Source organism: Cetorhinus maximus, chromosome 12 (assembly GCF_964194155.1).
Source record: "Cetorhinus maximus chromosome 12, sCetMax3.hap1.1, whole genome shotgun sequence".
Classification (NCBI taxonomy): Eukaryota; Metazoa; Chordata; class Chondrichthyes; order Lamniformes; family Cetorhinidae; genus Cetorhinus; species Cetorhinus maximus.
The window spans coordinates 20,247,930-20,273,368 of NC_135890.1; the positions used below are offsets into that span (position 1 = coordinate 20,247,930).

The 25,439-nt window shown below is 42.3% G+C and overlaps 1 protein-coding gene across 2 annotated transcripts; it reads left to right on the forward strand.

Annotated features, from left to right (window-relative positions):
- Nucleotides 1–3,551: 3,551 nt before the first annotated feature.
- LOC144688033 (Golgi-associated RAB2 interactor protein 1A-like) lies at nucleotides 3,552–25,439 on the forward strand. Of its 2 annotated transcripts, none has more exons than XM_078554685.1 (5): nucleotides 3,552–4,214; nucleotides 18,729–18,898; nucleotides 20,392–20,871; nucleotides 22,444–22,523; nucleotides 25,151–25,439. In XM_078554685.1, the coding sequence occupies exons 1-5, from the start codon at nucleotides 4,023–4,025 to the stop codon at nucleotides 25,423–25,425; spliced, it is 1,197 nt and encodes a 398-aa protein (XP_078410811.1). In that variant the 5' UTR covers nucleotides 3,552–4,022; the 3' UTR covers nucleotides 25,426–25,439. The 2 variants fall into 2 exon arrangements, with proteins under 2 accessions (XP_078410811.1, XP_078410812.1); XM_078554686.1 differs by having other exon boundaries at nucleotides 25,135–25,199.

The window sequence follows — 25,439 nt, forward strand, 5'->3', positions numbered from 1 at the left end:
TTCAAACTGTTGAAAAGCCACGTCGCCACAGAAACCAGACTGCATCCCATTGCTGTTTACCGACATACTGGCGGGTGGAAGAATCTACCAGGTTTTTAAAAAAAATAAAAGCTTTGTGAAAACAAATATCCTCAGCTGTAAGCCAGTGGCAAATGACAACGAAGCACATCCGGTTTGGTGTGACCATGAATCGGTACAAGTCGCATGGCGGCACTGAGCTGAACGTTGTGAGCTCACCAATACTTACTGCTCCCAACTCCCCCTCTCACCTGACTGAAACTCACTTTAGAGAAACTCAATACTGAGTTAAAACTTCCCTGAACCCACAGCAAGCCTCCTTCACAGTTGCCCTTCGTGGAAACGAGTGCAGTTCTTTGGTCTCACAGATACAAGAAACCTTAGGGGGAAACTAACTTACCAGTTGGTGTAACGATCCAAAAAGCCACTTTAATCTATTTTCTTAAAATATCTTATTAAAATCTCCCTGATTGCTTTCATTAGTTACTGGGAGATAGATGCCGATTCTGGTGGACTCTCAGCCAATCTGGGTGGGTTGGCAACCCTATACACACTGCTGCCATTGTGTGGTGGTAGTGGAGGAAATGAATGTTTAAGGTGGGGGATGGGGTGCAAAGCAAGCGGGTTGCCTTGTCCTGATGGTGTTGAACTTCTTCAGTATTGCTGGAGATGTGCCTTTGATGATCTCAATTCATCCCAAAACGCTTTATAACCAATGATGTACTTTCGAATGTGGTTACGATTGCAATGTTAGAAACATGGCAACTGATTTGCAAAACAGTCGCAGAAATAGTATAACCAGATAATCAGATTAAGTCATGTTAATAGAGGGATAGATATTTGCAGGACACTGGGGACAGCTTCCCTGTCCTTCATCAAATAGTGCCATTGAATTTTTTATGTCTACTGAGGATGGCTGATATGATCTAGTTTTAACATCTCTTTTTAATTGCCGATTAAGGTGATAGTGTCATCAATTTAACATAAAGTGTCCATGTTAAACGGCACAAAAAATAAATCCAAATTATAACCAAAATAAAAAAAATTTTACCAAAGTACAATGTTGGCTGTGCGATTATGCATTCCAGTCCTTCTGGTCACATATGGCTTTAAGCGTATCAGTGGAAACTGCATGTTTTCCTCTCCAGTGACATCAAGGTACAGGCATAGTCAGGGAAAAGAAGCAGTCTTGATCATGTTCTTCCTGGTCCTGTTAATGGCCACTTTAGCCAGGCAGTTTTAATATCAGTTTTAATACAGCACCTCTCATAATGCCCTGCTCAGTACTGCACTGGATTGTCAGTCTGGATTATGTGCTCAAATCATTAGATTGGGACTTGAAGTCATGATCTTTTAACTCAGAGGCGAGAATGGTACCAAATGAGTTATGTCTCACACCATTTATGCAAGATTCTTAATATATTACTGGCAGATCACCCGTGGGATTGCTCACAATTCCTATTAAACTTTAACATCTCTTATGTGTGGCACTTACAAGCAGCACAGGCTACAGGGAAAGTAATAATATTGACATAAAAAAGGAAGAGTAAACAGAACATAAAACATTCCATGTAGTATATCTGGACTTCCAGAAGGCCTTTGATAAGGTGCCGCACAAAAAGATTAATACACAAGATAAGATCACACGGAGTTAGAGCTAATATATTAGCTTGGATAGAGGATTGGTTAACCAACAGAAAGCAGAGAGTCGGGATAAATGGATCTTTTTCTGGATGGCAAGCTGTAAATGGTGGGGTGCCACAGGGTTCGGTCCTTGGGCCCCAACTATTTACAATCTATATTAATGACATGGATTCAGGGATAGAAGGTACTATAGCTAAATTTGCAGATGACACCAAAATAGGTGGGAAAGTAAGTTGCAATGAAGAAATAAGAAATTTACAAATGGATATGGACAGGTTAGGTGAATGGACCAAAATTTGGCAGATGGAGTTTAACGTATAAGTGTGAGGTTATCCATTTTGGTTGGAAGAATAAAAAGGCAACTTATTATTTAAATGGAGAGAAACTTCAGAATACTTCAGTGCAGAGGGATCTGGGTGTCCTTGTGCAGGAATCGCTGAAAGCTAGTATGCAGGTAGAGCAGGTAATAGGGAAGGCAAATGGAATTTTGGAATTTATTGCTAAAGGAATAGAGTATAAAAATAGGGAAGTGTTGTTGCAACTGTACACGGCATTGGTGAGACCGCACCTGGAGTACTGTGCACAGTTTTGGTCCCCTTACTTGAGGAAGGATGTAGTTGCACTGGAGGCAGTTCAGAGGAGGTTCACTAGATTGATTCCAGAGTTGCGGGGCTTGTCTGATGAGGAGAGATTGAGCAGTTTAGGCCTATACTCGCTAGAGTTTAGAAGGATGAGAGGAGATCTAATTGAGGTATATAAGATGCTAAAGGGGATAGACAAAGTAGACGTGGAGCGGATGTTTCCTCTTCTGGGGCATTTGAGAACGAGAGGCCATAGCTTTAGGCTAAGGGGTGGTAGATTTAAATCAGAGATGAGGAGGAATTACGTTTCTCAAAGGGTCACGAATCTGTGGAATTCATTACCTCAGAGTGCAGTGGATGCCGGGACGCTGAATAAATTTAAGGAGGAGATAGACAGATTTTTAATTAGTAATAGGTTGAAAGGTTATGGGGAGAGGGCGGGAAATTGGAGTTGAGGCTGAAATGAGATCAGCCATGATTGCAATGAATGGCGGGGCAGGCTTGAGGGGCTGAATTGCCTACTCCTGCTCCTAGTTCTTATGTTCTTATTTAGATTTATTTTTCCCTTATAAGAGTTGGCAGGGTAAGAAAAAAACATTAGATACAAAAGAGAAAAGAAAGCTTCCATTATGCACCTTTCTAGTGTCAGCCACGGATCAATGGGTTACAGACTCATTGAGGGTTATGCGTTCAAGTCCCACTCCAGATGCTTGAGCTCATCATCCAGAGTAACCCTCTGAATGAAATATTGAGGGAGTGCTTCACTGTCAGAGGTGTCTTTCCGGTGAGACATTAAACCTCAACTCCATCTGCCCTCTCAGGTAAAAACATCCCATGGCATTATTCAAAGAAGAGCAGAAGAGTTCTCCACAGTTTTCTGGCCAATATTTGCCCTCAACCAACATCACTGAAACAGATTATTTGGCCCTGCTGTTTGTGGAACCTTGCTGTGCACAAAGTGTCTGTCATATTTCCTTACATTACAACATTAAAACTACATCATTGGCTGTAAAATGCTTTGGGATGTTGAGGGTGTAAAGGCCGTTTTTGCGTAATTGCAAGTTTTTTTCCTTTTTTACAACACAACTTTAGCAGAAGAGTTCTACTTGAGATTGAGGAGCTAATGGGGCCCAGAATATCAACAGATTAAAAATAGACAAAGGTAGAGCAAAAATAAATTACATTTATGTGAGGCATAAATAAATTGTGGCTTTGAAGAATTGAAAAAAAAAAACCAAGATTTTCTTTACCCCATTTGCAGGGCATGGAAGAGACACAATGATTCAGGCACTACAATGCCAAAAGGATGGAAGTTGAGTGCATCAGTGACGTGTCACCTGAAGGAAATTAATGTAAAGTGAAAAGAACAGCAAAAAATTGGATAAAGTTGAAGGAAACCATTATCTGAAGTAGGCTCTATGTTTCAAGTTTTTCACTCTGCTTCAGGTCTGTGATCTCACTGTAAAAGTGATGCACTCCCTGACAACTATTATGACACCTCCATCTGCTGTTGTCTCATGAATTAAGTCAATCTGGGTACCACATACTGATATGCAGTTGGTCCCAGTTGGATATAGCCTGATCCAATCAGAAGGTCTTTGATTCCTGGTGTCTGCAATCCTTGCAAGTGCAAGCCTCAGCTGTCAATTACAGGAGTGACGGCAGAGTTGAAATGGGACCCTACATGCAGAACCAGTCCAACAGGTGCACGACGGAAGAGTAGTAACTTGGAAAGAGAATTGGCCTGAAAATCAAGAGGGGAGGAGAGAAGGAGTAAAGATGGATCAGTCGACACAATACGGACGTGATTTCCTCACAGGTATAACACAAGCCATTGATTCTGGTACTGGACCTCCAAGACCCAGCCCTGCACAGCTCGGTGTGGAAGGTGGATCTCTACATAAGCTCCTGCGATCCCGGGAATACAACCTCTTTGCTCAGTCCGCCGTCTTTGAAAGTGATTTTATTCAGGTACAAACATTCAGACAAGAATCCACAATGTGAAACAGGTTATATGAAACGTGTGAAAGGTCCTTGATGAAAGACCATCGACCTGAAAGGGTAACCTAATTTCTCTTTCCACCGATGCTGTCAAACCTGCTGAGTATTTCCAGCACCTTCTGGTTATATTTCAGAATTCCAGCATCTTTCTAGTATTTACCTTGTGCACGAAACAGGTACCAGCCGTGGCTCAGTGGGTAGCATTTTCATCTCAAGATCATGGGTGCAAGTCCAACTTGAGCACAAAATTTAGGCTGATTCTCCAGTGCAAAACAGAGGGAATCGGAGGTCCCAGTCTTTTGGATGAGATTCAAACTGAAGCACCATCTGTCCTCCAGTGAACATATAATATTCCATTACACTATTTCAAATAAGAACAGTGGGGGGGTTCTCTATATTTATCCCTCAACCAACATCACTAAAAATATTGGTCATTATCACATTGTTGTTTGTGCAACATTGCTTGAATGTTTCCTGTGTTACTACAGTTTAAGAGTATTTCATTGGGTGTAAAGTGCTCTGAGGTCATGCAAGGTGCTATATAAATGCAAGTTCTTTCTTTCTATGTTCATTCTAGATTGCAATATGGCATAATAAAATGGATTGGATTTTCCAACTACTGAATACGAGTGGCTGGGAACCTATTGTGCTCATTGCACAGATTCCTGTCACTTTTTTTAAACAGAGCGCCTCCCATTCCAGGCACCCTGGGTCAGCATCTCTCTCTCCATACTGCCACATCAAGCACTCATCGCTCCAACTCCTCTGTCCAATCAAACAGCCTGGGTTAGACACAGGGTAAAGCTCCAACTTTGCTGTCCTGTCAAACACTCCCAGACAGGTACAGCATGGATTCGGTGTAAAGCTCCTTTCTCACTGTCCCATTAAACACTTTCAGGGCAATTACAATACAGTTAGATACAAAATAAAGCTCCTTTCACACTGTGCCATCAAACACTCCTGGGACAGGTATAACACAGGTTTGGTGCAGAGTAAAGCTTCAACCACAATCCATCAAACACTTCCAAGTCAGGCACATGGATTTTCAAAAATCATTTGCTAATGTTCCACATTAAAAACTTGTAGCAAAGATAATGGCAGATAGAGGTTTGTGGGATTTGCTTTCAAGAATAATAGATAATTGGAGGGCAGAAAGCAAAGGGCAGAAGTAAAGGGAAGTTTTGTAGAGTGAAAACTAGTGTTCCATAGGGACCTGTTGGGGATTTTTTTCCTTTATTCTTTCATGGGATGCGGGCGTCGCTGGCAAGGGCAGCATTTGTTGCCCATCCCTAATTGCCCTTGAACTGACATTTCAGAGGGCAGTAAGAGTCAACCACATTGCTGTGGGTCTGGAGTCACATGTAGGCAAGACCAGGTAAGAATGTCAGGTTTCCTTCCTTAAAGGACATTAGTGAACTTGATGGGTTTTTTTTTTATATGACAATCGATGATAGCTTCGTGGTCACTGTTACTGAGATTAACTTTCACTTCCAGCTTTATTAACTGAATTCAAATTCCACCAGCTGCCATGTGAGATTTGAACCTTTGTCCCCAGAGCATTAGCCTGGGTCTCTGGATTACTAGTCCAGCGACATTACCACTACATCACCATCTCCCCTCAAAACACCAGGGTGAAAAAGCTAGCTTCAGTTGTTGCTCAATTTTTTGAGCTATCTTGCATTTCCAGAGTAACCTGAGGTGCACTGGGCATTTTTCAGAGGCGAAAGTGATGGCTTTGGGCCTGTTCAGAATTTGTGTGATATAAAGCGTGAAATGATATGATCAGGGTAGCCATTATCCTGCAGGATATCTTTGATGTGCCCTTGTTCAGCATCAAAAGTTGAGCAACTGCTTTTCATGCTACTACTATGCAGCAACAACATGAGTGGTATTCACCACTAACAGGATGCTGCCGTCAAGCCAAAAACACATTCTGCCTATCACACAAATGAATAATGTGTTGTATGAATTTCAGTGCCAGTGTGATGCGAGGTATGTAGGCCATGCGTCACAAAGACTGGTGGATCGTGTCAAACAGCATGTCCCTTCTGCTGCTCGCATTGGGCAAGGTACCCAACCAGCCTGTGCTTGCAAAACTCAAAACACAGTATCCAACATCGGATGTGATTCCGCGATTGGGCAGCATTTGCTAAATAATCCTTACTGAGCTAAGAATTACGCTGACAACTAATTTAAGATTGTCAGATGGACTCACAGTGGTGCATTTGCATGTATTGGAAGCTACATATATTAATACACTGGGCTGTGTTTGCAGACAGGAAGAACATGTACACACATTGTGCCTGTTTCAGCTAAACAAATTAAGTGACAGCCATTCGCTGGTTCATTTCCCAGGGCAATGTCTTGACCAATCAGACTCAAGCTGCGTGGTTTAAATTTCAAACAATGTTTGGCAGTTAACTGTCAGTCACTATCAACTGGTGTGTTTCTCCATGGCAACACTTCTACCAATCAGAGCCCAGTTGTCAACCAATCAGCACTGTTTTCTCATACAGTATAAATATGTTGTTTCCCCTGACATTGGTACTTTCTTGTGAATTGTCTTGATGAGTGCAAGATGAAAAGTTTTGACAAAAAAAGTCTCTTCTTTCAGCAATATATAATTGTTCTGGAATAATATTGAAATCTTCTGATGGGAACATTTTGAGGGTAGGGGAAATTTTGACAAGGATTCCGAATGATTGCAGGTGGGCATAAATGGACCAGCAGTAAGAGCACATAGGTGGCAGATTCCAGTTTAATTTAAAACATTGTAAATAAATAGTAAAGGTTCAAATGGTTATAGGGATCTTGATGTGCAGGGATGGTAGTGTAAGTATACAAGGTCATGAGAAAAGACAAATGAATCTTGGTTTTATATCTACAGGCAGAGAAGGAGGTAATTTTGAACATCTATACAACATTTATAAGGCCACAATTACAATGCTCTGTCGAGCTTGGGAACCCCAAATATGCAAACGATTAGAAAAGCTGCAGCAGCGGGAGGTTCTCTTGGATGTATGCAGGGAAGAAGAATTCCCTCTAAATGGTGCCATTATAGAGTCCACTGATTTCATACGCAGGTTTTTTCAAAGTGTGTTTGAGACAATAGGTAATTTAGATGCTAATATGATGTTGTTACTTGATAGACTTGATAGTAAGTAATAGAAGCCATGTTAGCTTGTCTCAGTAATCAATAAATATCCCAAACCCATTGTATTGGAAAGTCTAAGTAGATCTGGCTTTTTCTGGCTGTGAACTTAGAGATAAAACAGAGAGAGATAGGGCAGCAAGGAGAGGAATCTAAGACTGAATGCTGCAAGGTAATTAGGTATGCCTGATATGGAAAATATATTGGGCTGAATTTTACATTGATCGGGTGGGCATGAAATCACGCAAGATGATAATAGGCGAGCGTCCTGATGTCATTGCGCACTCGCGCGATATTTCGCTCGGCCGGCACACGTAAAAGTTGGAAGCTCACCCGCCGACAATTAAGAGGGCAATTAAGCCCATTAACAGCACAATTGTCTGCTATTTTTCACCACCCATCCAACCTTGCGGTTGGTGGACGGGCAAATTGGCCAGGCAGCCTTTACATTTTTCATGAAACCTCATCCAAGGGCGGGATGAGGCTTCCATAATGAAACAAAATAAAAGTAAAAATCTGTGGACAGAATTTTATCATCTATATTTTCAGGTGCCTGATCGTGACGCTCGGACATTTTTTTCTGCTTTTTAAAACTTTATTGGAACATTTTCAGGTCTGCAGCTCCCCAAGGTAGCTCTCTGCCTTCAGGGAGCTTTCTCTCAGCGCATGCCCACGCCCATGTTGATGTCATCGTTCACCCTCCTCCTGCCCCCACCCCGGCAGTACTGAGCGTTTCAGCACGCGCTTCACGCTGGTTGACCGTTAATCGGCCGGCCAGCATGAAATCGTGGTCGGGGGCCGATCGTGGTCCATTTCCTGACCGATCCCAGGCCTGCTGATCACACCTGCCCACTGACCTAAAAATTGTAAATACCAGGAGAAATACAGTTGTATAGAGGCACCTAGGAGTGGAACATACTGTACGGAGACAAGTCCAATTTTATGGCATTTTCTGTAATTTTCAGTTGAAATGTTTTGTAATGTATTTTTATAAATTTTATGAATAAAGTATACTTTTGGAGAAAAAAAGCAAAAGGCTGCAAGAAGGTTGTCGTGCAGAAGAAAATAATCAGAACTGATCATGTTTGTCAGGTAAGATATCCTGCTGATGTGGAGAGGAGCAGTTTGGTCTTTACTTTGTATTATTGCATGAATGTTCTATTGTTACACCACCTCTCCAACTCCCCTCCAGGTTAGGCTAATATACAAGTAGCTATTGGGCAGTGTGAGTCAACTCCTACAAATGTAAGATGCTTAGACCAGTTGCAGGAACGACTGATGCCACTGAACCAGAAATGATGTCCACAGAAGACCCGAATGTGTAAAAGACACACAGTGACATTCAAGACCGATACATATATAGATATTTGCCCTGTACAATCTCAATCTTTTCTTTTCCAAAAAATTAATTTGGCTTTTCTGATTATGCATCCCATTTGCCATTTTACCTCAGTATTTCAAGTGACCACAGCTACAGATCACAACAGCTCTTCTTTTACTCACCAATTTCCCTCTTGAGGATAACACACTCAAGATCACACGATTAGTCTGGAAGAGGAAGGCCATTAGGGGCCTTAGTTCATCCATCCAGAATAGCCCTAAGCTTGCCCCACTGTAACATCCAATTGGTTCTTAAATAATTCTAGGTGTGTGTATATTATGCACACACGTGAATGGGGAAAATTTTCTCCCCGTCAGGCGGGCCAGTCGGGAGTGGGCGCGGGCGTGGAGCCGATCGCTGCCCATGATCGGCTGCACACCGCCATTTTACGTGGGCGGGCCAATTAAGGCTCAGTGCTACCTGTGCGGGCGGGGGAGGGAGGAGGGAGAGTCGGGGCCTGTGCTCTTTCATGCATGCACGCAAGAATGCAAAAATTTCCCTGAGGCACAGAGCTGCCTCAGAGAGATTAAGTTCAATGTGAAGCTTCAGAATAAAAAAAGTTAAAATTCATTTACACATGTCCCCTCATGTGACAGCGTCATATGAGCTGGGACATGTTTATCAAATGTTAAATAAATATTTATCAATTTAATAAACCCTTCACGTGGATGAGGTTTCATGAAAAATGCGAAGGCCGCCTGGGCTTTTTACCTGCCCACCAACCTTAAGGTTGGACAGGCAGCCCTGTCAAATTGTTTAATTGGTGTGTTAATGGCCTTAACAGGCCTTTGACAGTTCGGCGGGCATGCAGCCAACTCTGGTCCACGCCTGCTAAATGAAAGATCGGAATGACGTGCGGCGATGTCGGGACGCACGCCCGACATCACCGCACTTCACTTTACGCGTTGGTGTGCGGGACCCACCCCCACACGCCGAACAGAAAATGCTGGCCAATATGTATATAAAGCAGAAATATAACCAATACAATTTGCCATGGGATTGATGAACACGGGAGCATTATACCCATTAGCAGAATATGTTACTTTAAACACTGGTTGATCTTCAATTGCTTTACTGATTGACAAATAAGAAGCTTGTGCATCTCTTTCCATGACTGTTTTGTCTACTGCAGCAGCTAGGATTATTCCCAAGTTGAATTTTTTAACTTGTAACATTTCTGTACGATTAAATTCAGGATTTTTCTCCATAATAAGCTTGAAATCAGGTCAACTACCACACTGAATTAGAGGGTTAATGAGAAGACAAAAGTAGGCTCGTGATAGTCTCAGATATTTCAGGCCACTTCTTCCTCGTATTCCTTGCGCCACCTAAAGGGCCCAGGTGGGATTTCATTCCATTCACAATAGCTGAGGACTTGGCTGGAACAGACATTTGGGAGCCTCCTCCGGCTCATGCACACATCAAAGGACAAGTAAGAATTGTAAACTTAGTGGGTCAAGCCCATCATCTCATAGATTTAAGGAGAAGCTCTCCCTCTCAGGCATAGCTGTGGTAAGAAGCTGTAAATTAGCTAAGTTAGAAGAAGTGAGCTAAGTTCAAAGAATTAGTAAATGGCTATTGTTTTTCACATTTGAGGGCACAGGAAAATTAATTGCTCTCACTAGAAAAATTCCATTCCATTCACATACTTCATGAAAAAATTAACCTGTTGTTGGTCTGAAATTGTGTCCTGGTGTCAACAGAGTGCTTTTCAGCCTGCTTTCTTTGAACAGTAGAGAATGCTCGTGGCTGAACCATTGATAATTTGGTAGCTGGTACATGGGGCAAGGATTCTGTGTTCTAATTTCCAGGCTAAGTTTTTGTTTAACTAGACATTTGGGCAATAAAAGATACACTCGATTGTACAGTGGTGAAATAAAAACAGAAAATGCTGGAAAAATTCAGCAGGTCTGACAGCATCCGTGTAGAGAGAAACAGAGTTAATGTTTCGAGTCCGTATATGAGACATAAACTCATGCCTTCATACAGCATTTCATGAAGGAATCTCTGTGTTCACAGCTGGCTGAGAAGAATGAAGCAAAGGCAAGAAAGGTTTGGCTGGTCTGACCAAAGAGGAGCTGCTGCCACCAGCAAAGAAATTGGACAAACCGGCTCTGCAAAGAGTGAGGACAATTCAGAGCTGAAGTCCCAGTAAAGAGTCTCTTTACTGGAGGGCCTCTCAGGAACTCGCAGTTCCGTGTAGTTGATGACAGAGGTTGCCTTGGCAACTTCTGCTGTTTTAAGAAGCTTAAGTGCAACACAGGCATCTCTGCTCAAGAGAGAAAAAGATTGTTTTTGGATGATGTACATAGAAACATAGGACAGAATTTTGCCCTTGGTGGGCGGGCGGGCCCCACTGGCTCGGTGGCGGGCGGGCAGCCGATCCCCGCTGCCGAAACGGGGCCTGCCGCCATTTTGAGAGGCGGGCCAATTAAGGCCCTCCCAGTGGCCTGTCCGACAGGAAGCGCTATGCGATTCCTGTGCGGGGGTGGGGAGAGGGAATCCCCAACTGTCAAAGTGCGCTCTTTCGCGCATGCGCACAAAAGAGCGCACTGCTCCCTGAGACTAAGTGCTGTCTCAGGGAGATTTGTGACAGGTTTAAAAACTCTAAAAATAGAAAAATAAAAACATTATTAACATGTCCCCTTCATGTGACAATGTCACACGAGATGGGACACGTTAATAAGAAGCACTGAAACTTTATTTAAGTTTTTAAACACGAACATGAAACCTCATCCCCTCAGTGGATGAGGTTTCATGTTTTATCAGAAGCCCTCTGGGGCTCCTGGCCTGCCCACCAGCCTTAAGGTTGGACGGGCAGGGTCTTTAATGATCTTAATTATCCTGTCAATGGCCTCAATTGGCCATTGACAGGTCGGCAGGCAGACAGCGAAATCAGCTGTCCGCCCGCCTTCCTAAAATTTAAATGGATCGGGATGACGTTAGAGGATCCTCCCGACGTCATCCCGCATCATTTTTCCGTTGGTGAGCGGGCCCCGCCCCCAAATCACCAACGGGAAAATCCTGGCCATAGAAAATAGGTGCAGGAGTAGGTCGTTTAGCCCTTCAAGCCTGCTCCGCCATTCAATATGATCATGGCTGATCCTCTAGCTCAATGCCGTACTCCCGTGCTCTCTCCATATTCCTTGACGCATTTAGAGTCCAGAAATCTATCTATTTCTTTCTTAAACATATTCAGTGACTTGGCCTCCATGGCCTTCTGTGGTAGAGAATTCCATAGGTTCACCGCCCTCTCAGTGAAGAAGTTTCTCCTCATCTCAGTCCTAAATAGTCTACCCCATATCCTGAGACTATGACCCCTTGTTCTAAACCCCCCCAGCCAGAGGAAATATCATCCCTGCATCCTGTCTGCCATCCCTTCAGAATTTTATATGTTTCAATGAGATCTCCTCTCATTCTTCTAAACTTCAGTGAACACAGGCCTAGTCGGCCCAATCTCTCCTCACATGACAATCCTGCCATCCCAGGAACCGGTCTGGTGAACCTTCGCTGCACTGCCTCTATGGCATGTATATCCTTTCTTAGGTAAGGAGACCAAAACTGCACACAATACTCCAGGTATGGTCTCACCAAGGCCCTGTACAGCTGCAGTAAGACATCCTTGCTCATGTACTCAAGTCCTCTCGCAATGAAGGCCAACATACCATTTGCTTTCTTAACTGCTTGCTGCACCTGCATGCTTGCTTTCAGTGATTGGTGTACAAGGACATCCAGGTCCCTTTGTACATCAACATTTCCCAATCTATCACCATTTAAATAATACTCTGCCATTCTGTTTCTCCTACCAAAGTGGATAACTTCACACTTATCCACTTTATACTGCATCTGCCGTGTATTTGCCCACTCACTCAACCTGTCTAAATCGCCTTGAAGCCTCTTTTTTTTAATTCATTCGCGGGATGTGAGTTTTTCTGGCTGGGCCAGCATTTATTGCCCATCCATATTTGCCCTTGAGAAGGTGGTGGTGAGCTGTCCTCTTGAACTGCTGCAGTCCACGTGGTGTAGGTACATCCACAGTGCTGTTAGGAAGGGAGTTCCAGGATTTTGACCCAGCGACAGTGAAGAAACGGTGATATATTTCCAAGTCAGGATGGTGGGAGACTTGGAGGGGAACTTCCAGATGGTGGTGTCCCCATCTATCTGCTGCCCTCATCCTTCTATATGGTAGTGGTCGTGGGTTTGGAAAGTGCTGTTGAAGAAGCCTTGATGAATTCCTGCAGTGCATCTTGTAGATGGTACACACTGCTGCTACTGTGCGACGGTGGTTGAGGGTATGAATGTTTGTGGATATGGTGCCAATCAAGCCTCACCCTCCTCATCGCTCACATTCCCACCAAGTTTTGTGTTGCCAGCAAACTTGGAAATATTACACTGGTTCCTCATTCAAACCATTGATATGTATTGTGAACAGCTGGGGTGCAAGTACTGATCCCTGTGGTACCCCATTAGTCCAAAAAAGACCCATTTATTCCTACTCTGTTTCCTGTCTGCTAACCAATTCTCAATCCATGCCAATATATTACCCCCAATCCCATGTGCTTTAATTTTACACATTAACCTCTTATGTGGGACTTTATCAAAAGCTTTCTGAAAATCCAAATACACCACATCCACTGGTTCTCCGTTATCTATTCTGCTAGTTACGTCCTCAAAAAACTCCAGTAGATTTGTCAAACATGATTTCCCTTTCATAAATCCATGTTGACTTTGTCTAATCCTGTTGATAATTTCTAAGTGTCCTGTTAAACATCCTTTATAATAGACTCGAGCATTTTCCTTACTACTGATGTTAGGCTAGCCAGTCTTAGGCTTGTCGCCATACCTTAGTCATTCTAGGATCATGTATATGACTGGAAGTCAGATTTCTCCAGGCCCAAAGAGTGATGTGTCTGACATCTTTAGCCAGCGGTCTCTCAGCCACGGTTCCTTATCCGAGAGGACCGTACCATTGGCTCGTGTCCAATTTGAAGTTGGTAATGCAAATGTTTACTGAGTTGTTTGCACTCCAAAAAGAGAATCCAGGAACCTTGACCTCATCCAAGAAGCACGGTTGGTTCTCTTCCTGGTGTGGTACCTCAATCTCATTAATTGTCTTGGGATCCTCCACCATTTGGGTGTCTTAGCTTTGCATAGCTTTCTGAAGTGTCCCAGGTAATTGCAGTTGAAACACTGCACTGAGGTTGCTGGCCATTGCTCTCCCCTTTGAGGTCATTTGACTTCACAGCGCTGACATGGTTGCCCACCAGCTTGTGGTCTGTTTGGGTATTGCCTTCCTTGGCCTGGACACTCTCTTCCCCTTTGTTGCTTTACCAGCTGGACATTTGGGGTTGCTCTGTACAATGGCTCGGTGCTGTTGGCAGACTTCAGACTGTTTGACTATTTGGAACGTCCTCGGCCTGTAGTATGTCTAAAAGGGCATCGTCAGTCACTCCGACAACAATTCTGCCCCTTAGGAGTTCTGACTTAAGGTCACCAGAATCACAGCTTTCAGCCAAGCTGTATAATTCAATTATAAAAGAGTCAACCGGTTCTCCAGGCTGTTGAAGACGTTTATTGAGTTTCGCTCTCTCTAAAATTCTGTTGCCTCTTAGATTAAAATATGTATCAAATGATTTTAGAACTTCATCAGATTTATCTGAGGATTTGTTTATCACTTGCCTCGCAATAATATCATTGGCTATCGGACCTACTGAATAAAGTAGTGTATTCACTTATTCAGCTCCTGTCTTTTTATCTAATCCAGAAGCTATCAGGTATCTTAAGAATCTTTTCCATCAAAGTCCTCAATTTTGTGTTTGGTCTGGCCCTTGGATCAGTCCAAATTGGTCTGGTAATGTTGACTTGTTGTCCATAGTTGCTTTGAAGTCCATCGGAGTACAGCTTTAAATGCTGTGCACGTTTTAAAGGTGTCACCACAGTAATCCTTTTTTCAAAGAGTCTTCCCGTGCTTTTTGCATTTTGGTGGGCTCCCGCAGCAATGCAGTCCCAAACTTTTCAACGACTTTGTGCAGCGATTTATTCAATCAACTATTCTGGGTCTTTCCTGTGATATCAAAGGATTTTTGAGTCTTTTCTGATCGATTTCCGGCTTTGCATGAGGCTTTTAAATCTTCCGATTCATTTTTGATTGTTTTTCTTACAACAAGCTCAGCCGCCAAGTGGCATGGCATTGACTCTGAACCTGGCCTGGCCATGATGCTTTTGGAAACGGGCTGCTCTGACTTTCTTACAGCACTGAGGCTTTTTAAACCAGTTCTGGCTTAGAACTGAATTTCTTGCTCACACCTGCTAGGTCCTTTGATTTTGCACTCTGTGGGCATTCACAGTGGAAGTCCACGAGATCTTGTGGGGTCCTCAGCTGCACAGTGGAATTTTTCTTCTGCCTTTCTGCTTCTGGTTCTGCAATAGAGCTTCTTTCAGGCAATCTCCCTCTATGTCTTCACTTCAGGTGCTTTCAATCAGGTAAGAATGCTGCTTCCTTAATTTTCCAGCTTTTGAATTTCTGCTCCAGCTTCTCTGCGGTTCTGGGTTTTTCCATTAGCTGTCACCATGATGTGTGTTCAGTTGGTCTCACGAAGAGGTTCTGAGTCTTGTATGGTTGGGCATTAACTGTTCATTGATAACACACAGCCATGTGCAGGGTATAGCCTAAGCTATGAGCTAACTCCATGCTTTCTCCTACAATGGTCTCTGTCCAGTCCACAACTGACTCTAGTCTCAGGTCATGTGACTCTTTACATCATACTGTGGATGGTACTATTTCCCAGTCCCACATTAACCCTTGCTCTGTCAGATAGCTTTATACTACACATAAATCCCTTGAGCCAGAGGGAGACACAATTTATATTTATGTTTCTATCAAATACAATTTTTTGTATGAACTCAATGTCCTCCAAAGGATTATACTAATCCAGCATGGAAACCATTATAGGCTCAACGGATCTTACATTTCATTTTACACCTTACCTTCCTTAATAAAGCACTGGGGGTTACATTTTATCTGTGAGACTGCACCAGATAATTTACAAAGTGCACTGTTTTTATGATGCAATAGCAAGTGCCCTGAGTCCACAGCAGCTTCTCCCCATGACATCACAAAGTAGTCTTCCATGATTGATACACAAATAAAAGATGAGAGGGCTTGGCACAGAAAGAATTGCAGAGTGGGTGTTCCAAACAATTGTTATGATCCCATACCAGAGCCCAAATTTTTGGTACAATCTGGTTAGAGACCAGTAACTTTTTATTTAAAGTAGACAAAATTTGAGATCCAAGATAATTGCTAAGAGAATAAAGCCACAAGATTCCACCATTTTTGAACAAACAAAATAAACATTACTATTCAAAGTTAGAAAAGTAAAACAAATTGCAATATCTATTTTATACTCTTAACATTAAGAATTAACATGAGGTAAATGTGAAAAAATAGGTAAACTGTGGTCAAACACACTGCACTGCACAATAAATGGCAGATGCGACCAAGACAAATCCCAAATATTTCTCAGCAAGATTTCCCACCTAGACTGCACTTCAGCACCAACTAACAGACATAACTCCAGCTCTTCAGCCATACCGAGCAGAACACCACTGCTCCAAAGGGTTACCTTTTCCCCAAAAGCCAGCAGCACGGAATCACTGATCTTCTGCTGCCTTTTTAGCTCTCCAGTGCTTTTCTCAAGCCTGCCAACACAGCTCCTCAGAACTAACAGCAGTACTTTAGCTGCACGGAGCTTCTTCTCCTGCTCCTGACTCTCTCTCTGACTAAAACTGATTGACTCTTGAACTGCTCTTCACTGACCCGTGAAGTTATCTGGGTGACCTAGAAAAACATTCCAAGAGGGTCCCACTCTTGTTACTAGGTGGGATCAAATGTAACAAGTATGGGAACATTCTGTGCCCTGAATGTTACAGTCTCTGCAGATGCTAACTTACAAAGCACACAGGGACAAAATAAAATTGATTTTATGATGCAATACATTTTTAAATTCACTATTCACCCCTAACAGGAATAGGACATGTTATGCTCTAATTGCACTGTACTTACCTACCTACCTAGTTGAAACCACCAACTGCACCTGAGTTGTACTGTGGGCTGCAAACCAAGGGCAGGAGGGAGTTCTATATGTGCTCATGTTCATTCACAGATGTCTGCTCCTGGCTGGTGAATTCTGAATATTTTATGAGCTTTGCTGGAAGCTAAAGCCTAGCAAATGCCCTGAACAATTGAGTTACACTCCACACAGTTAGGATGAGGAAATTGGAGCAGAGATACTGGTTCTTCATCTTCTTTGCACTTAACATGCTTTTGCAGGATTTCCCAAAGTACCACACAACATAAGTATGTGCAAATTAAAGGCTTGGAAAAGACTGACAATAAATCAAGAGTGCCTACAGTCACTGAATTATACAGAATGTGCAGCCTGTGCTGGGTGAGTGCTGGGCCATAATTGACCAGGTCAGGAAAATTATGGTTACTTCTCCCCTTACAGTTGCCCTGACCTATGTTTCCTGAAAAACTGACAGGCTCTGCCCACAACACCAGCATCACTGGAATACCTAGTTTGGATGGTTGAGTTGCACCAGTCCCAGTCAGGTGATCTGAAAACCCAGAGTCACTAATACAGTGTGGGAGATGTAGGCTGTAATTTACATTCATTTTTTTAAATCCACGTCTAGTTGATCTCCCATTGTGTTGCTCATGGACAAAAGTAAAAACAAAAATTAGGTCTCCTATTACTGCCTCTTCCTGTCTTTCACACTAAATTTTTCTGTCTCTGTCTTTCTCCCTGCAATGTTCTGTCATGCTTTCTCTCGTTGTTGTTTTTAATTCATCTGTTAACTCATTCCTCTTTTGCTTATCCTTCCTTTCTCTTGTGCTCAAGTATAAAGGCTTCCACAGTTGATACTTCCCTAAGCATACTTCCCTAAACAATATCATGTGACCTTGCTGTGAGCCAGCTAGAATTATGGTGACAATGATCATGAGTGTTGCTGTAAAGGTTACACACGTATTCATAAATGCTACTTTTCCTGATCTAATTTCTGATTTTTTTTAATGTGTAATAATACCATCCCCACCTCCAGGCCATACACTCAACTGTAATGGCAATGCAGCTCAACATTCTGCTTCCTTTATTGATTTCTGCTCTGCAATAACTAGGCTTAGTAAACATGAATTCTATCACTTCCACATCTTTCAGCCACTCCCTTTGCCAGTTCAACACATTCATTCACTAAGTGTGTCCTCCAGTTTTCCTCCAATGTGCAACATCTTGAACACTTTCCACTGAACATTATTTATTGTTATGCCTACTTGCACAATTTTCCAAATCTTTCTTGTGATCCTTGGCTACTACATCAGACTTAACTATCCTCCCTAAGTTAGTATCATTTGTCAACTTGACCAATTTGTATTGCATTTCAGAAAAGAATTGCATTCATATAGCACCTTTCATTACCTCAGCTCATCCCAAAGCACTTGAAAAGTGTAGTCACTATTACAATGCAGGAAATATAGCAACCAATTTGTGCACAGCTTCCACAACAGCAATATAATAAATTACCAGACATTCTGTTTTACTGTTCTGATGTTGGTTGAATTCAGCTAATTTACACAGAATAGGAACAAAATCTTCAGCACTAATCCAGTCATATTATTACATTTATCAAATGTGTCCAGTACAGAACCTAGAACTCCGTAAATGTAATTGTTGCAAGTTCTTTGTTTCTTCATGAGTGAAGAAGTTTCTTTCATGCTGTTTGGCTAACATTTGGTTTACGCTGGTTAGAAGCAGTATTGAGAGTGGCACTTCAGATGTCTCACTCTATCACTTGATACTGCAAGAAAAGCCAGGGAAAGGAGGGAGGGAGGGAAGAAAAATCCGGACAGGAAGATGGCATTTTGACAATTTAAAATTTGGTTCAAATCCAGGTGACCAGACGAGGAAACCTTGTGGACATCCACAACATCCCAACTCTCCTGACCCTGGGAATAACAGCCTCCGTTCCATTCTTACCCCTCCCAAATATCTTGATCATTGCCAGCAGAGATAGTGAATCCAAAGGAAAAGAGAGAGAAGAAGGATGCATGAAGATAACCAGGTGACAGTGACACAGATGGTATTCCCAAATTAATGGCTAGCTCTCTGATAAGTCAATTGGTGAGTGGCGTACTCAGTGCAGAACTGAGCTGTGCAGATTAACAAGGTTAAGGTTCTGATTCTCCAAGGAATAGGGTATTCTTTCATGGGATGTGGGCATTGCTGGCAAGGCCAGCATTTTTTGCCCATCCCTAATTGCCCTTGAACTGTGTGGTTTGCTAGGTTAAGAGTCAACCACATTATTATGGGTCTGGAGTCACATGTAGGGCAGACAGGGTAAGGAAGGCAGATTTCCTTCCCTGAAGGACATTAGAGAACCTGATGGGTTTTTATAACTATCGATGATGGCTTCATGGTCACCATTACTGAAACTAGCTTTTCAATTCCAGATTTATTAATTCAGCCATCCATGTCCCTAGAGAATTTGCCCGGACCTCTGGATTACTAGTCCAGTGACATTGCCACTACGCCACCATCTCCCTGGTGCTCTTGTTTGTCCATACTAACATGGGCATTAACTTGTTGATGCAAAGAAACATTGGAACAGGTGTAGGCATTCAGTTTCTGGAGCCTGTTGCACCATTCAATTAGGTCATGGTTGCACTGTACCTTAATCCCATTTACTCACCTTGGTTCTGTAACCCTTAATACCCCTTCCCGTCAAAAATCTATCAATCTCAGTTTTCTAAATTTTTAATTGACCTCCAGCCTTGACAGCCATTTGGAGGGGAGGTGATAGTTCCAAATTTTTGCTTCACTTTTCAACAGGTTATCTCTCCCATTAAAGCAGAGGAAATGAGGGACACCAAACCGACCTGCATTCTTGGCACACATCTCTCAATCTAATATATAAGGGGAGTAATCCTCTAGCAGCATTACAAGGAAGAACTTGCACCTACCGTTAACCTTGTCCCACAACCTGGGGATGGAGCCATTTAAATAACAGGGACAGCAGCCACATCTGTATGACACAACAGAAGCCCCTGCCCTGCATAATCATTGAAATTTTGACATGGCACCAAGCCAGAGGCCTGGAAAGGCAGAAGATAAAGTCTCCAATTTATTTTTTGTTTCTACAAAATGGTGCCTTGCTAATTCATGTGGCTCAATTCTGCGCAGAGTACTGTATCCACCAACTGAGTAAGGAACATAATGGCCAACCTGTAATGGTAATCAATCCCACACAGTTACATTGTTCAGTACTTGGACCTTTACTGCTCTCAGCAGGCATTGTCTGGGCTGATGAGCAGGATGTCTTGGGTAGCCCAAGACACAAGATCTCTAGATACCCCCAGATGCTGCCCATTGCAGCTGAGCTCTTGACTTACCTCATCATCTCTCCTACCATTTCCAACCTTGGTGGTGTCCAACACTATGGAATTTTCCCCTTCTGTTAGAATTGGCAAAACATGAATCTATATTAGAAAATGAAGTGAAAAAGTATCAGGAGAAGGATTTTAGAAATAATTCCTTGTTCTTTGTTTTCTTTGAAAGGATGCTTCCCATGAAGCTGGTCAGATTGAGTGTCCATGAAAAGGTCAGTCGATGTTTGAAGCTGGTCCTGGCAAATCGAAGCACTTTTTACCTCCAGCTCCAGGAGAAGCACTCCAACCATGTCTTCAAGCTCTGGCAAGAACTTATTCACATCATTTATGCTGGACTCTCTATAACATTCAAAGATACTAATGTCAACCTCCCCCAGGCCTGTGTGTGTGACTCAAGGAGCTCCTCGACCTCAGTCATCAGCTCTGAGAAATTTGCCTATGATGCTCAGAAATCCTGCCGAAACATTCCCATCAAGAGCAATGTCACAGCAAATTCTAAAATAGGATTTTGGAAAAAGAACCAGCTCTTGGTTGGGAAGGAGATTCGTGATGGCTCTGATGATGTTCACAGTACTGAATCTTCAGGAAGCACTCTCAGATCACAGACAACTTACGGAAAGAGCCACGTCAAAGTTGTCAGGAAAGACTGGTAAGGAAACCACAGAATAGAATGTTCCAGTTAAAAAAATTAGGCCTTTTACTGGTATTTTTCTCCATGAGCTATTTAGAATCAGACAACAAATTCTTGGCTGATTTCAGATTCACATTCCCTGAAATATAAAGTGGGTTATGGCACCAATTGGATGGGTGAATAATATTGAGATGTGGACTGAGAAAGACTTGATGAAAGCCAGAGAAGAAGCAACACAGTGTCCTGCTGTCCATTTTAGAGGGCAGTTAAAAGTCAAATTGCTATGGGTCTGGTGTCACATGTAGGCCAGACCAGGTAAGATGGCAGATTTCCTTCCCTAAAGGAGATTGGTGGACCAGATGAGTTTTTACAATAATCCAGTAGTTTCATGGACACCATTACTGAGTCTAGCTTTTTATTCCAGATTTATTTATTAATTGAATTTAATTTCAGAAGCTGCCGTGGTGGGATTTGAACTTGTGTCTCCAGGGCATTAGTCTGAATCCAGTAGCTCTGAAGAAGAGTCATATGGACTCGAAACATTAACTCTGTTTCTCTCTCCACAGATGCTGCCAGACCTGCTGAGTTTTTCCAGTATTTCCTGTTTTTATTACTAATCAAGTAACAGTACCAGTACACAACCACTGCCTGATTGCCTGGGCAATGTTCTGTTTCCAAAAGCTAAGAGGTGTCAGCTGTGGCTCAGTTCATAGCACCCTCGCCTTTGAATCAGAGGGTTGTGGGTTCATGTCCCACTCCGGGAAACCAAGAACTGTGATTGTACTCAAAAGAGTTGCAATCTGTGACTGTTGATAACTCGAAAGAGTTTCCAAAAGCTAAACTACTCATTGATGCCTTTATTCAGGTCTTCAAAGTCATTGTCACTTTAAAAAAAAACACTTGTCCCTCTCACTCCAATAGAGATCGAAATGCAATGGTGAGAGATGTTTTTTCTGAATACCCAGACAAACCATTGGTATTAGAAACAATTGGTCACACCTGTTAAGCTCTCTTTCGTTGGCTTGGTGTACATTTTACCTCATGCCTGTGTGAAATACCCTGGGACATTTTTCCACATCAAAATAGATAGATGCCAGTTAATTAAGTAATAAATGTTTACACAGTGTTCACAAGTGCATGCTAAAAGGAGTTGGCATGCATAAACAGCTCCGAACTCAGTGCCTCATTCCTCATGGAATGGCAGTCATCTGTATATAAAGCAGGTGATTAAACATACCTAATAGTAAAGAAGAGCTTCTTAAATGGGAAAACAAGCAACAAACAGCACAAATTACTTCTAGTCTGACAGTACAAAAGATGCTGCAGATAGCTGCCAGCCTAGCACTGATATGCATTAGTGTCAATCTGATAGACATTGCAAATGCTGCCAATCTGATTGATGTAAGAAATGGTACCAAACTGATAGACATTACAAATGGTACCAATCTGGCACCGATTGATGGGCACTGCAAATGAGAACCCATTAGTGTTGATGAGCTTTAATTTCAGAAAGCCTCACTCCAGACAAGTGTTAACAAAGTCTTCCCCAATCAACTTGTGTCAGATGATAATAGAATGTATTTCCATCAGGATGCCTGATACTCAGGAGGTTCAAAGAATACGGACAAGAACCGAACAATTGCTTGATGTGAAAGAAGAGAAAAGCCCAGGTACCAAAGAAGACAGTGTTTATGTCTAAACTTTGCTTTATGTTTCTGAGATCTGTAAGGGGAGGATGCAAGCTGAATAGTTGTGTGTCTGTGTGTGTGCATAGCTACAAGTCAGAAGCACGCTGTTCTGACTTACATACTACTTTCTACTTTAACTCATACTTTCCCAGGGCCTCAACGCTGTGCAACTTTTCACCGCCCTCCATTTTCTCTTCCTCCCAACAATTTACAGGCTTTTAAAACTATATCCTAATGTATTTTATCTTCTGCCCTACCCTTTTTAACCTCGGTTAAATTTATTTGTGTAAAAGACACTGTGAATATATACGAGGCTACTTGTTTGAGTTCACATGTGAAAATGATTATAAGTATGCCCAACGGGGTGGATGTGAGGGTATATGTTGTACCACTCCTTTGCTTAGTCATATTCCACCCAGCCATGCCAGTACACTAAGGGTCCTTATAATCCTATTCCCAAATACAGGGTTGTATCTGTGCTTCAATCTGGATTATTTACTGGCTGTTGTGAAGATGAAATGGGATAACTGTTTGTTGCTTAAGCTGCGTTGAGTTAGTGGGCATTGTACGTGTGTAGAATATTAAATAACGTCATCAGCTTTTCTTCCAATGGCTCTTCAAATAACCAATTAGATACTGAGCCACACAGACTCAGTCCAGTTCACTTAATTAGCCTCAGCAACCCTGGAAGTACGGAATCAATCAGACTTGAGTTCAGCATGTGTATGGGTGAACACCAGATCAAGTTCTGCTCTGGTACTATCTACAGTTCAATTGTCTGATTCAAACCCAGGTCCTCAGAGCAGTACCCTGAGTCTCTGGATTACTAGTCCAGTGACAATACCACTACGCCACTGCCTCCCCAGTAAGCCAGCAATGGCCCAGTGTCCAGAGAGGAGAAGAGAATGCTCGGGGTAAAAAGTATTTTTTGTGTGCATATAAGAATATATTAAAATATTACATATAATACAGAATGGTGGTTATGAATCCTCCTGCTAGCCAGCACAAACTCTCTTCCTGTTTTACTGCTACTTTCTGTCACATGGCATGATTCACTGATGATTGTTTATTATAACTGGATGTTGGATCGCTTATCTTGTCACATCACAACCACCATTACCTCTGAAGACTGTCATGGTGACAATCACAGACAATAGAAGCAGGTTAGAGTTTAATTACTGTAACCTTTTTATTGGTTCAAAGTCAATATGGTCAGGTATGTTATTAAAACAGGTTGTATTGTAGTGAGTTATAAGATGTAACATAGACCCAGGGTTCAGGCCACATTCACAAGCACCTCATTGCTTGTACCTGTGGCTCATGATGCTCATGTTCGTGGCCTCCTTCTGCCATAATGACTTTATGCATAATTTATTATGGTTGTGTACAAATTATTTTGTTAATATTGAGCATTCCAAGACCTGATCCAGACAGCTTAGGTACAAGGTGAAACTTGTACATATCCACATGTTGACAGTGAAAATTCCTGATCCTGTGGTAGCTTCTTTGTCAGATCAGGAATTCCTGTGTTGAGTTTATGTCTAGAATGAAACAACAGTGTTGGATGGGGCAGGGTGAACAAGGCCAACCAGAACTATCTACCCTCACATTGTCTATTTATTCCTTTTAGGGATGGGTCAAAGCTTGAATCTATGTTAATCATCCAGTACCTCACCATCACCTTCCCCACCCTGATAATATGATTGCAGTTGGAAGCTCATGGTATTTACTAACACAAACCTAGCATTCTGTGGAAAGGAGCATTAGTCCCCTTCACCAGCAAGCCATCCAAAACTGAAAATTGTCTTAATCGTCAAGTAAAATAAACTAGAAACTATGATACTGTTTTGCATATTATACAAAAACAGATTGTGACTGTAATAAGATGATGAGCACAGGCATGCCAGTTTCTCCGAGTCTTACAGAATTTAGAGCTGTTCTTAACCCCATTCAGAATATCTCAACCGCCAACCTTTTTGACTTTATGGGCTCCATAAACATGTATCTCCATGGCTACATGTAAAGTTTTAATTCACATTCACTATTTATATTAAACTTATTTCCAGAACTAGGCATGTCTGTGATCAAAATATTTGTTAAAGGAATCGGTGAGTCTAGGAAAAACAATTTTATTCAAAGCATGTCTCCTGTGGGAAAAAAAGCCATATACTCACAAAAATCCAAAATTTATTAAAATAAAACTTCAGGTTTGGAATTCCTTAGAAGCAGTCCCTATTGGGTCTTTCTCTCCATTAGGATGGTCCATGATGGCAATCAGGATTGGGATGGGGTCGGGGGGTGGGGGGGTCACTCCATATTTACTGGACCACCTCCATTGAAAGCAGTAGGGATACCAAATTAGGCAGGCCAGCAAGCCAATTCTACAGGTAGGGTGGGAAACCACCCCATTGACTTGGGTTAATCTGTATTTTTTATATATAAATGGGGTGGAACATTAAACTGAGCACATCCCTTCCTAGACTTGCCTTCCCCTGTAATTACGCTAAGCTCTAGACTTAGGACAGTAATGAGAATGAACAATAAGATCTGAGGCTCTATTATCTGACACTCGTGTGTTTCATGATGACATCAGTTCGTTTTATGTGTAGGAGACGAGTGGGAACAGATTATTGAAAGATGTTCGTGTGACCACTGCAAAACGTGTAACCAAGATCTTACGCTACACACCCTGCCCTGTAAACAAAAGAAAGCTGGGACTGGAGAACAAGAGGAGGAGGAAGAGGAAGGAGGAGGAGGAGAAGGAGAGCCTAATGCCTTTGAGGCAGATGAAGATCGTACATACTTCGGACTCTGGGAACGTGACAGACCAACATTGATGCCACTTTCTAGGCTGAGCAGCCTCATTGCTGTTGGCCTCAGATAGTTTTGAATTTATGT

Excerpts from the sequence above, each read along its gene's own strand:
- LOC144688033 (XM_078554685.1), top strand. The coding sequence starts at position 4,023 with ATGGATCAGTCGACACAATACGGACGTGATTTCCTCACAGGTATAACA. Across the intron at positions 4,215-18,728 it reads TTGAAAGTGATTTTATTCAG|GTGACCAGACGAGGAAACCT; the intron begins GTACAAACATTC and ends GTTCAAATCCAG. Across the intron at positions 20,872-22,443 it reads AAAGTTGTCAGGAAAGACTG|GATGCCTGATACTCAGGAGG; the intron begins GTAAGGAAACCA and ends TATTTCCATCAG.